The sequence below is a fragment of the Aythya ferina genome (genome assembly GCF_964211825.1).
Source record: "Aythya ferina genome assembly, chromosome: 20".
In the NCBI taxonomy this organism is placed as follows: domain Eukaryota; kingdom Metazoa; phylum Chordata; class Aves; order Anseriformes; family Anatidae; genus Aythya; species Aythya ferina.
In genome coordinates this window covers 11,886,598-11,900,145 of record NC_140318.1, presented here as the reverse complement: position 1 = coordinate 11,900,145, position 13,548 = coordinate 11,886,598, and the positions used below count along the sequence as shown (strand labels likewise).

At 50.4% G+C, this 13,548-nt stretch overlaps 1 protein-coding gene across 1 annotated transcript in view; it reads right to left on the bottom strand.

Moving 5' to 3' along the window:
• LOC311421985 (dual specificity testis-specific protein kinase 2-like) overlaps positions 1-13,548 on the bottom strand; it is an 86,759-nt gene that overhangs the window by 8,222 nt on the left and 64,989 nt on the right. Inside the window, exons 12-15 of the mRNA XM_084494574.1 lie at positions 2,883-2,931; positions 2,498-2,563; positions 752-813; positions 555-669 (exon numbers count right to left, since the gene is read on the bottom strand). Coding sequence (XP_084350700.1) covers positions 555-669; positions 752-813; positions 2,498-2,563; positions 2,883-2,931 — 292 coding nt within the window. The remainder of the gene's footprint in view (positions 1-554; positions 670-751; positions 814-2,497; positions 2,564-2,882; positions 2,932-13,548) is intronic.

The window sequence follows — 13,548 nt, the reverse complement described above, 5'->3', positions numbered from 1 at the left end:
GACTGGGGAAGAGGAATCCAGGGAACACAGGGAGAGGGACAGGTTAAGGGCCTGAAAAAGGATATAGCAGGACTGTGAAAACAAGGGACATGTTCCACCAGGAACACAGCAGGACATTGAGAAGACAGGGCTCAGGATGAAGTTGCTACTGGACAGTGAAAGACATGGTGGAACCAGGGGAACAGGGGGACATGGAGCAAGGTATGGCCTGATCCTGTAGGTTCCCAGGGCCATCCATAGTCCTGGCATACCCTCCAGTCCTCTCCAAACACCTCATGATCCTAAGTGTCTCCCTTGATGCTACCAGATGCTGTTGTGCTTCACATGACCATCCTTATAACCCTAAGGTGCCATTCGACCCCTCCAGACCACTAGGTGCCCACAGGCACCTCCCATGACCCTCCACATGATCCTCCATCCGAGATCCTACAATGCACCCCAGATAGGAGGGTGCACCCACACTTACCCTATGGTCCCTTTCATTGCCCTATCTTGCTCCAGCCCCCTGAATTCCCAGCATTTTCCCCATAACCTCCCAGTTAGGAAGATTCCACCTTTGTTGGGATTCCCAGGGATCTCTCCTTCCTCCTGGAGGAGGGCAGTGGACACCTCTACCTCTTGGCCATGCTCAGGGCTCCCCACATAAACCAGAGTCAGGTCAAGGCAGGTCTGTGGGCAGGGACACAAGACATGGAGTGAGGTCAGGGCAGGTACTGCCCCCATTGCATACTTCCAACAGTGCCAAGCTCACCTGGGGTGTGAGGATGTAGCCATAGAGCCTGGCATGCCGAAGGACTGTTTCGAGGAGATGGGCTGCGATGTGGGCAACCTGGGTCAGTCCAAATACAGCTGCACTGACCGGAGGGCACTACAGTGATGGCACCATGGCAGAAGCAGGCAAAAGAAAGCCAGGGGCTGGGAAGTATGCATGGAGCGTACAAGGGGAGGAGAGAGGAGGAGAGAGAAGCATGCAACAAGCATGTTGGGAATCTGAGGGTTCAGAGCACAAGGAATGTGCAAATTCTGGTAAACCTGAAGGAAGCATGTGGGAGTGTGCAAGCTGCAAGTTCAGACAAGTACATGGGGAAAGCGCACCACTAAGCATGCCATGGGGACACCAGTGTGTGGAAAGCATGCTATGAGCACAGGGCCTCTCTAAGTGTGGAAGGAGTACATAAGGATCATGCAATAAGCATGGATAGAGTATGTAAGTGCCAATAACCATGTGGGGTGTATTTAGGTTGTTGTGTGGATGCTGAAAAGCATATGGAGAGTGCACAGGGAGTATTCAAGTCCTAACAAGTGTGCAAGAATGGGGCAAGGAATGTATGGGTGCCAATAAAGCTGTGAGGGGCATGTGAAGACTCACATGCACAGCATGGTGCAGCAGCAGCTCACTGAGGTAGGTGTAGCACTCCTCCACATCCAGTAAGGGTGTCTCTGGGATTGGGAGAGTCAGTGGTAAGACCTTTGCTGTGCTGTGTCCTCCCATCCTCTCCTAGCCCTGCACATACCTGTGCACATGATGATGGTTTGACGCACAATGCCCAACAGGGCTGAGAGTGGCCCTGGGGTCAGGTTTAGCTCCTGGCCCAGTTTCAGGGCCCCTTTGTAGGCATCCTGAATGACAGGGGGCCCTGGCAGAACGTCTGTCAGAACACTGTAGGAACAGGCACACCTCAGGGGGATATAAATGGGACATCCTAGGGGGACAGGGAGAGTTTGAGGGATATGAAAGGGACAACCTGGGAAGACATAGTAGGGAAAATAAAAGGGACCAGAATATCCTTCAGAAACACAATGTAGGCACTTGCAGGGAGAGGAACAGGGGCATACTGGGACACCTTGAGGGGACCTAAGGAGGAAGCCATGGTAACGGGGCATGGAAAAGACATGAACACCTAGAGGGCTGCTAGGGGGAACAAGGATACCAGTAGGAGACATGGGGACATCCTGGGAGGGGACATATGCACCCAGGACTGGATTCTAGGATGTCCTGGATGGGACAAGGACACTGGGGTCAATGAAGGGAAATGGGATACTGCAGGGATGATAGGGAGACTAAAGGAATCCGGAAGGGGTAGGAGGTGAATGGTGGTATACCAGTGGTATCCCTGGGAGTCCATGAGGTGAGGTCTCTGAGTGTCCTACTGGTCTCCAGGGTGTCCCAGGATTTTTTGGAGGTCCCCAGAGGCATTATTCAAGTGTCCCATTGGTGCCTAGAGTGTCCTATCTGTTGCCTAGGATGTTCTGGGTTTTTCCCAATCATGCCTGGAGCCCCCATAATGTCCCAGTATGTCACCAGAGTGTCTTCAGGGGTCTCAGATGCCTCAGAATTGTTCTACAGTGTCTCCAGGGTTCCCTGCTGGTGTCTTGGTATTTGAGTCCCCCAGGTGTTTTTCCCCTGGCATCCCCAGTGACCCAAGGTAGTCCAGAAGTGTTTCAGGGTGACTCAAGTGTCCAAGGCCTCTCCAAGCACCCCCATCCCCTCACTCACACATGCCGATCCTGCAGGGTTGGAGCTGCCTCAAGTCTCTCCATGGCCACCACATCCAGGTTTGTCCTGCAGGGATGTGGAGGGGGAAGGGAGTAATGATGACAAGAGACATGGGGACAGATGGGGACAGTGGGACTGGGGGGTGGGAAAGGGCAGGAGGGCAGAGGACAGATGGGGGTAAGCAGACACAGCTAGGCCATTGAGAACTCACGGGCCCAGGTGTGCCTTCTCAGACTTCTGGGAGGAAGAAAAAGGGGCAGAAAGGAGAAAAGATATAGGCACAAATGTGGACAGTTGAGAATGGGAGACATGGGAATGGCTGGGGACAGTAGGGGAAAGCAGATCCACTACGAATATTTCAGAACAGGCTTGAGGCCATACTCACCACACACAGATCTTGGTTTCAAGCCACGTGGTCTGCGACAGGAGCAGGGCTGTAAGGACAGTCAGGAAGGTAGGTGCCCCCAGCCCTACCCCTTGCAGGGCCAGCACCATCCCCAACCAGGAACAGGGATAATACATCTCCAGTTCTACTGTCAGGGCCATTGCTGTCACAGTCCCAGGAAAAGCTGCAGCCCCAAACTCCCCAGGGTGCTTCCAAACCACCAGCAGGGTCACAGCTGTCCTTGCACTGGGGCTGAGGTGTTCCCACACAGTTTCAGCAGGACTAACTCTGTCCCCAGCCCTGAGGAGATGGAAAGGGTGCCCCAACTGCTGGTGGGACCTCAACGTCCTGTCCTTTGTGTCGCTGTGAAAGCTGATGACACTATTGCTCCAAAGTTCTGGTGGCACAGACAGCAGTGACTTCATCAGTGGCAAAAACGTTGTTGTTAGTGATGACTTTGACCTAGTTTCTGATACTATCTCTGATATTTTTTGGTATAATGTCACTTACACCCTTAACATCACTGTTGCCTGCGTTAAGGCCCTGAAATCAGAAAACACTGAACGACCAGCAAAGCATCATTCTGTCACAGTTGTTTGCAATGTGACTTACATGTAATGAGCATGATGGCAAAAACAGTGGTGATGTCACTGTTGCTACTATACTATGGGCACTGATTCCTTCACTACTATAGCACAAATCCTGATAATTAGTACTAATTAGCAATTAGCACTCACTATGTCACTGATCACAATGTGGCTATTTGGGGCAGGTCTAGTGATGTCACCAGTGCTCATAAGGAAATACACACCAATGATGTCATAAAATCTGTGAAGCCTGCTACTACTCACAAATCATGAGAAGTCACAGTCCCAGGATATCACCACGGGCTTTAACCTAGGCCTGACCACGGCCACGGTGCCTGCCTTTGCCTCCACCATCATCCCCACCCAGTGCTGCCCCTCGCGCTCCCCCACCTTCCGGAGCCCTGACGGGGAGCCCACGGATGCCGCTCGCCCAGGCCGCTGCCGCACGAGCTCAACGGTGGGCAGCCACTAGGAAGAGGCTTACTGCAAGGTGTGGAAAGCAGCAGCCAATCAGAAAGGCTCTCACTGCTCTCCTGCTGAGGAAAGGAGGAAGGGTACCGGCCAATCCTCAGCACCCTCATTCTGTGGTGGCAGGGATTCTCACCAATCACAGTGTAGCTTCTTGCCTTGCCCTCTCTGTGCTGCTCCCGACCAGAGCACGCGGTGGTGGTGCCTCTGCCCCTGATGCTGGACGCCGGGCGGCTGGGGGCAGCAAGGCGGATGGTGGCGTGATTGGGGGGTGCGGCATGCGCCCAGGGCTGTCTTGCGGCTGTGTGGGGGGGCAGCAACTGGTGAAAATTCTGTGGTCTGCTGAGCAGCAAGTCTTGGCTGCTGGGACAGTTCCCTCAGAAAATTCTGCTCCCATAGTCTGGGTGGTGAGCAAAGATGCATCCCACGGGAGCAGGGAAGGACCCATCCTGTCTAGGTCTCTCTAAAGAGCCTTCCTGCCCTCTGGTAGATCGATGCTACCCCCCAACTTCATGTCATCTGCAGACTTACTGAGGGTGCACTCTGTAACAAGGTTGGAACCAAAACCACTCAGAATAATCTTTATCAGAGCTAAATTTATTAAGCAAGCATTCAAGCAGGCAAAACAGCACTGGGTGGCCGGGGAGTCTCCGCTCCACCAACGGCGTGCACCTCACCCCCGCCAGAGTCCCCGTTTTATAGCTTGGTTGTTCCAGGTGTATGTGGCATATCCTGGTATGTCCTGCGGTTGCGCGTACTGTTGCTAGGGGGTCGTCTCGGACCTCCTGGTGGTCGTGAGGATGAAGGCCTTAGTCTTCCTCTGTGTTGGGGGTTGTGATCTTGCTGAGCAAGCACTATACATGTTCTACACATGTTCTTATCAGGATAGTCAGCTGGAAACTTTCCAGCTATATAGGATTGTCACAGCCCCCACAAGCTTCCCCAAGATTTATTACAGGTTCTTATCAGGATGGTCAGCTGGAAACTTTCCAGCTGTACGGGGTTGTCACAGCCCCCACAAGCTTTCCCACCAGTTTGATTAACAAACTTATTATACAATATTTATTACACACTCAATTCCCTCATTCAAATCAGCAATAAAGATATTAAAAAAGATGGGCCCCAACAGAGACCCTTGGGGAACACCAGTCATGACCAGTTGCCGGCTGTATTTCACTCTATTCACCACTCTCTTGGCCAAGCCATCCAGCCAGGTTTTAACCCAGCAAAGAGTGTACCTGTCCAAGACATGGGCTTCCAGCTTCTCCAGAAGAATACACTGGGAGACCATGTGAAAGACCTTGCTGAAGTCTAGGTAGACTATGTCAACACGCTTTCCCTCATCCACCAGGCAGGTTATCTGGTCATAGAAGGAGATGAGGTTGGTCAGACAGGACTTGCCTTTCATGAACCCAAGCTGGCTGGGCCTGATCACCTGGTTGTCCTGCATACATTGCCTGATTGCATTCACGATGACCTGTTCATCACCTTTCCTGACACCAAGTTCAGGCTGACAGTACTGTAGTTCCCAGGGTCCTCCTTACAACCCTTCTTTTAGATGGGTGTCACATTAGCAAGTCTCCAGTGGGACTTCTCCAGTTGACCATGACCATTGAAAGATGATGGAAAGTGGCCCAGCAATCACATCCGCCAGCTCCCTCAGCACCCTCAGGTGTATCCTGTCTGGCCCCCTGGACTTGTGACAGTCCTTGTGGAGTAGCAGGTCTCTAAATGTTTCCACCTGGATTGTGGGGTGTTTATTCTACTACCCATCCCAGACTTCCAGGTTGGGAGGCTGAGTACCCGAGGATAAGTGGTCTGACTATTAAAGACAGATGCGAAGAAGTCATTAAGAACCTTGGCCTTTTCCTTATGCTCAGTAGTCATGTTCCCCTCTATGTCCAGTAAAGGACAGAGATTCTCCTTGGCCCTCTTCTTATCATAAATACATTTGTGAAACCTTTTTTTTTTTTTTTTTTTATCCTTAACCATAGTGGCCAGGTTGAGTTTGTACTGGGCCTTTCTGATTTTCTCTCTGCATATTCTGGTGACGTCCTTGTATTCTTCCTGAGTTGCCTATTCCTTCTTCCACTGGACATAAACTCTATTTTTCCCCAGAGACTCAGCAAATGTTCCCTGTTCAGCCATGCTGGTCTTCCCTGCCGGCTAATCTTATGGCACACACAGACAGTCTGCTCCTGTACCTTGAAGACTTCCTTCTTGAGGAGCATCCATCCTTCCTGGACCTCTTTGCCCTTCTGGACTGACTCCCACGTGACCCTCCCTGCTAGTGTCCTGAATTGTTCAAAGTCTGCCCTCTGGAAGTACAACGTAGCAGTTTCGCTGACTCCCCAAGAATAAAGAACTCTACCATGTCATGGTCACTCTGCCCAAAACAACTCCCTACCACCACATCTCCCACCAGTCCTTCTCTGTTTGTGAACAGCAGGTCTGGCAGGGCACCCCCTCTTGTATACTCACTCACCAGCTGAATCAGGAAGCTGTCTTCTACACAGTCCAGGAAAAATGGAGCCTTGAGGGACCCCACTAGTGACCATCCGCCAGTCAGATTTGGCCCCATTAACCACAACTCTTTGAGCCGTGCCCATCAGCCAATTGCTCACCCATCGTATGATGTTTTTGTTAAGTTGCATGCTAGACATTTTGTCCAGTAGGATCCTATGGGAAACCATGCCAAAAACATTGCTGAAGTCCAAAAAGATCACATCAGCTGGTTTCCCTTTCCTTCATAAAAGGAAAGCAAATTTGTTAGGCAGGACCTAGCCCTCATGAACCCATGTTGGTTGGGACCAATGACTGCATTGTCGCCTGGGTGTGCCTCAATAACTTCAAGAATCATCTTCTCCATAATTTTACCAGGCACTGACATGAGACTGACAGGCCTGTAATTGCTAGGGTCTTCTTTCTTACCCTTCTTAAAATATGGCACAACATTTGCCAGCTTCCAGTCTACTGGGACCTCTCCAGATTCCCAAGATCATTGAAAAATAATTGAGAGAGGTCCCACAATGACATCAGCCAGCTCTTTAAGCACCCTGGGATGGATCCCATCTGGACCCATGGGCTTGTATGGATCCAGGTGGAGCAGCAAATCCTGCACACATTCAGGGTTGGTTGCGAGTTTGTCATTCCCACCATCATGGTCCTCCCGCTCAGGGCACCCAGGGTCCCAAAGCCCATCAGCAGCATTGAAGACAGAGGTGAAGAAGGCATTAAACTTCTCTGCTTTGCCTATGTCATTGTCGGTGAGGAGATCTTCCCCGTCAAGTAGCAGACCTAAGTTTTCTTTGTTTCTCCTTTTTCTGTTAACATATCTAAAAAAACTTTTTTATTGTCTCTCACAGACTTGGCCAGCTTCAACTCTTGTTGGGCTTTGGCCCCACAAATTTTCTCCCTACAAACATGAACAGCATATTCCTTCCTCATCGCCTGACCCTCCTTCCAGCAGCTGTACACTTTCTTTTTCTGTCTAAGCTCCAGTAGATGCCTGGTCAGCCAGGCCGGCCTTCTGCCCCGCCTGCCTGCCTTCCAATATTTTGGAATCGCCTGATCTTGTGCTTTTAGGAGGCAGTGCTTTAAGATTGACCAGCACTGATGGACGCCAATGACTTCAAAAGCAGCTTCTCAGGGGACCTTGCTGACTAGTTCCCTGAACAGCCTAGTCTGCTTTCCCCATATCCAGGGCTGAAGTTTTGGTGGCAGTTTTCTTTCTGTCACCATAAATTCTAAACTCAACCACTTCATGGTCACTATGACCAAGATGGCCGCCAGTTGCCACATCTCCCACAAGACCCTCTCTGCTTTCCAGCAACAGATCAAGGAGGGCACCTTTCCTAGTTGGCCTTAGCACCTGCACCAAGAAGTTATCATCTAGGTGCTTTATGAACATCCTGGCCTTGCTCGTGTCGGCCATGTGGTGATCTCAGTTGACGTCTGGCAAGTTGAAATCTCCCATAAGGACAAGGGGAGTTGATCTCGAGGCATCTCTTAGTTCTGCAAATAATTCATCAGTGTTGTCGTCCTGGCTGGGAGGTCTGTAATAGATTCCCACAACAAAATCCCCTTTATTTGTTCATCCCTTAATCCTTACCCAGAGGCTCTCAACTTTGCCATCCCCAACTTGAAGTTCCATGCAGTCTAGCCCATGCTTCACATACATCGCCACCCCGCCACCTCACCTACCCTGCCTGTCCCTCCTGAAGAGCCTGTAACCGTCTATTGCAGCACACCAGCCACAGGACTCAGCACACCAGGTTTTGCTTATGCCGATGATGTCGCAGCTGTGGGACTGGGCCAAGACTTCTAGCTCCTCCATTTTATTCCTCATATGTGGAATAAAGACCCACCGAGTTCAGCGCGGGGAAGCAAGTGATCAACTTAATATGAGTGGTAATACAAGCTTCAACTTTATTGTGCAGATATCCGTATATTTATACACACAGCGATAATTATGCCTAGTGGTCACTATTCTATTGGCTAAGCCTAGAAGTGTTGCAAAAAATACTGTTTCTCCTACTTGCAGTTACAGCGCATAAGCTACTTCCTTATCTTCCCAGGCCTCAGATCCACCTGTTTATCTCTCTCTCAAGGACAGATTGCTCCTTGCATATTTCACAAGAATGCTTCTCATCCGGCCTACTCCATGGCTATAAACTCTGTATTTTCTTTGCCTTGCTTGTACAATTCCTCTAGGGACCCGTTCCCTTGCTCTTTGAGCCATTCTTCAACACTCATACTGCGTGCATTTGTGTAGAAGCACTTCAAATGCGCTTCCCTATACACAGAACCTTGTGGAGCCGACTGAAGGACCTCTCTGGTACACAGTCCCTCTGATTCTAGCGCACCATCCCTTAGCTCATCACCGGCATGCCTGGTTTTATCTCCTTTCCCCTTCAACTCTAGTTTAAAGCCCTATCTATCAGCCCTGCCAACTCCTGAGCCAAAATCCTTACCCCTCTCTGAGAGGTGCATCCCAACTGGTGACAGCAGGCCTGGCGTCACATAGACCTTCCCATGATCGAAAAACTCAAAGTTCTGTCGGTTGCACCAGTCCTGAAGCCACATGTCAATGTGGTGAGCCTGCTTGTCAACATCAATCCCCCCGTTGGAAGGACAGAGGAAAACAACCTGTGCCCCTGATCCTTTAAGTAGTCACCCCAAAGCCCTAAAGTCCCTTTTGATTGCTCTCAGACCCTCCTCGCTCTCATTGCCACCTCGTCATTACCAGCCTGAAAGACCAGTAGCGGGTAGTAGTCGGTGGGCCGTAACAGGTGCTTGACTTTCTTAGCTAAGTCTCTCACCCGAGCCCCGGGGAGACAACAGACTTCACTGTCGGTTGGGTCCGGTCGGCATATCAGGCCCTCTGTCCCTTTCAAAAGGGAGTCCTCCATGACAATAACCCTTCTGTCTTTCTTGACAGATAATGTAGCAATGTGGGGGGTAGGTTGCCTTGCCTTAGGCACCCTCTCCAACTGGGACGGGCTTTCGTCTACTTCATTGTTCTGACTATGGCTGACTAGAGCCTTGTACCTGTTACATAAGGGTAGATGGGAAGGTGAGGTGGGCAGGGACAGGGCCCTCCTACCACCCGAACAGGAACCTGCCTCCATTCCCTTCCCACCATGGCCTAGGTCCACTTTTACTGCCTGGTGGGATGAGGGGACTTTTGTCTTCTGCACAGCAGGAGGCACCTGTGCTGCAGCAGGCTCATGTGAGATGGGGAAGATGTTAAAAAAAAACTATCTGAATTAGTATCTAGCTACATTACATATACGGTAAAATATCTTAAGTATTGGGGATGTGGATGAGAACCTAAAAATATCCTAATTATAGGGATGTAGATGAGAAGCAGATGTAAAAAGAAGATATCATTCAAGGCTAATGGATGAGGGAAGAATGAACATCTTGTTAAGAAAGAATGAACAACTTGTTGGCAGGAAACAAGGCAAAGATAAGAAAAAAAGCCTAAATTGTCCAACACAAGGTCAAAGTCCACAAAGGTAAAGAGAGTTTAATCTCCTCTTCCTCGTTGCCTTCATCCTGAAAGACCCCTGCCCATGACCACCAGGCTACATTGCGCAGGTGCAACCGGAAGGGCGGGGAGTATGGAAATGAGTACTTGGAAGAGGTCCCCCTTTTGGGGGAAATTAATTAATATGTATTAGAGCTCATGTAATATGTAACAGTATTCGTGTACAAAATTGCGAGAGACGACCGGGCAGGTGCACACTTTTTGAGGGAAGCTATTCCCGGTGCACCCGGTGCACTGCAATAAAGTATACCTACTTTACAACCCTATGGTTGAAGAGTCTTTTCCGTGCGTCACATGAGTCTGTCTCAGAGAAGGTAGCATACACCTTCACCAGTCAATTTCCCTCTCTGACTCCCTGATGCTCGGGAGCCTGCTCACCTCCTCCCAAAGCTCCGCTACCTGTTTGAGCAGCTCTTCAACCTGGGCACACCTCCCACAGGCATACCCCGCACTGCTGCTGTCGGATACGGACAGAAGACTCGGGCGCACCCTGCAGCCCAAGACCTGAACGGCAGTGTGTTTCCCTGAGCCCTCCATCTGAGTAGCCACATCGGTGACTGCAGCTGGAGAGGCCGCAAGAGATGCGGAGGCCATGGTTTTCTGCCGGGTTTCTCACAAGCAGGCTACCAGTATCAGTACCGAAGGGAAAGACTGCTGCAAGAGAGCGGCAAAGGGCCCTACCTGCTCACCCTGCCTGCGCAAACTGCCACACTAACTGCCGCGCCACTCCCTTCTGATGCACCACGCCCTTTTTGCCCGCCCTGTTTGCCGCGCTCCTGGTTGCTCACGCTGCCTAGGGGCTGCTTTTGAACAGCCAGGGAGGGGGTGCTGCTGGCTCCGCCTAGGCCTCGCCAGCCTCCCTTGCAAGGGCTGCCAGGTCCTGGCGGCCCCCTCGGATGCTTCGAGTGGCCTCAGTGCCAAAAAAAAAAAAAGCCCTGCCTGTCTCAATCCCCTGCTCCACTGCAGAACGTGTGTGCCCCGGAGCCGATCGCCTCAGCACTGCATTCCCTGACAAAGAGTCCCTCCCCAGCTTTCCTGTAGGCCCTGTTTAGGCACTGGAAGGCTGCTATAAGGTCTCCGTAAGGTCTTCTTTTCTCCAGGTTGAACAACCCCAACTCCCTCAGCCTGTCTTCGTAGGAATCATGAAATGGCCTGGGTTGGAAGGGACATCAAAGATCATCTGGTTCCAAGCCCCCTGCCATAGGCAGGGATGCCACCCACTACATCAGGTTGCTCAGGGCATCATCTGACCTGGTTTTGAACACCTTCAGAGATAGGGCATCCACAACTTCTCTTGGCAACCTGTTCCAGTGCCTCACCACCCTCTGAGTGAAAAATTTCTTTCTAACCTCTAATCTAAATCTCCCCTATTTTAGTTTAAAACCATTCCACCTTGTTCTGCCATTATCTGATTGAGTAACAAGTTGCTCTCCATCTTTTTTTAAGTACCCTTTAAGTACTGAAAGGCCACAAATGAGGTCCCTCCAGAGCCTTCTCTTCTGTAGACTGAACAGCCCCAGCTTTCTCAGTCTGTCTTTGTAGGAGAGATGCTCCAGCCCCTTGATCATCTTTGTGGCTCCAGACCTGGATGCAGTACTCTAAGTGGGGCCTCACAAGGGCAGAGTGGGACAATCAGCTCCCTTGACCTTCTGGCCACTCATCTTTTGAGGCAGCCCAGGATGCAGTTGGCCTTCTGGGCTGCAAGCGTGTGCTGATGGCTCAAGTCAAGCTTTCAGTCCTCCAGGACCACCATGTCCTTCTCTGCAGGGCTGCTCTCATCGAGTTCTTCAGCCAGTCTATACTCATGTATGGGATTGCCCCGACCCAGGTGCAGCACCCTGCACTTGCACTTGTTGAACCTCATGAGGTTCACAAGGGCCCATTTCTTTAGCTTGTCCAGATCACTTTGGATGGCATCCCTTCCTTCTATTGTACCAATGATACAATAGGTATCAATGATACCTATGTATCAACAAAAGGAGAGGTGCTCCAGCCCCTTGATCTTTTTCATGGCCCTTCTCTGGACTTGTTATAATACTTCCATGTCCTTCCTGTTCTGGGGGCCCCAGAGCTGAACACAGTGCTCCAGGAGTCTCACAAGACCAGAGTAGGGGGGGGGGGGAATCCCCTCCCTCACCCTGCTGACCATGCTTCTTTTGATATGGTTGGCTTTCTGGGCTGCAAGTGCACATTGCTGGCTCATGTTGAGCTTCTCATCCACCAGCACTCCCCAGGTCCTTCTCCTCAGTGGTGCTCTTAATCCAGCCAAGCCTGTATTTCGTTTGGGATTGCCCTGGACCACATGCAGGACCTTGCACTTGGTGTTGTTGAAATTCATGAGGTTCGCACAGACTCATGTCTCAAGCCTGTCCAGGTCCCTCTGGATGACATCCGTTCCCTCCAGAATGTCAACCACACCACACAGCTTGGTGTCATCAGCAAACTTGCAGAGGGTGCCCTCGATTTCACTGTCCATGTCACCAACAAAGATGTTAAACAGCACCAATGCTAGTACTGATCCCTAAGGAACATGACTCATAACCTTGTTCCACTTGGATAATGAACCATTGACCCCAACTCTTGAAGTGCAACCATCTAGCTAATACCTTACCCATCAAGTGGTCCATCCATCAAATCCATGGTTTTTCAACTTGGAGACAAAGATATCAAGTGGGACAGCATGAAATACTTTGCACAAGTCCAAACAGACAACACCAGTAGCTCTTCCCTTATCCACCAACTCTGTAACCCCATCATAGAAGGCCAACAGATGTGTCAGGCATGATTTGCTCTTAGTGAAGCCATGTTGGCTGCCAGCAATCACCTGATTTTCCATGTTCCTTATCATAGTTTCCAGAAGGATCTGCTCCATGACCTTGCCTGGCATAGAGGTGAGACTGACTGGCCTGTAGTTCCCCAGGTCTTCCTTTTTTCATTTTTAAAAATGGGGGTTATGTTTCCTCTTTTTCAATCGGTGTGATCTTCACCAGACTGCCACAAGTTCTCAAATATGATGGGTAATGACTTAGCAACTACATTTGCCAGTTCCCTCAGGACCTGTGGATATGTCTTATCAGATTCCATGGACTTGTGCACCTTTAGGTTCCTTAGCTGGTCTTGAACCTGATCTACTCCTACAGTGGGTGGTTCTTCATTCTCCCAGTCCCTGCCTTTGCCTTCTGGGGCCTGGTCTGTGTAGCTAGAATAAAAAATGTTAACCTCAGCCTTCTCCATATCCCTGGTGACCTCCGTTTCCTTCCAGAGAGGGCCCACAGTTTCTCTAGTCTTCCTTTTATCCTTGATGTACCTATAGAAGGCATTCTTCTTGCCCTTGATGTCCCTGGCCAAATCTAATTCTAAAAGGGATTTGGCTTTCCTAATCTGATCCCTGGCTGATCAGATAATTTCTCTGTATTCCTACCAAACTACCTGTCCTTGCTTCTTTTCTCTGTATGCCTCCTTTTTTTCTGTTTGAATTTGGCCAGGACCACCATGTTCATCCATGCAGACTTCCTGGTGTCTTTGTCTTTTTAAGGGTCTGACTTTTTAAGGGTCTTTA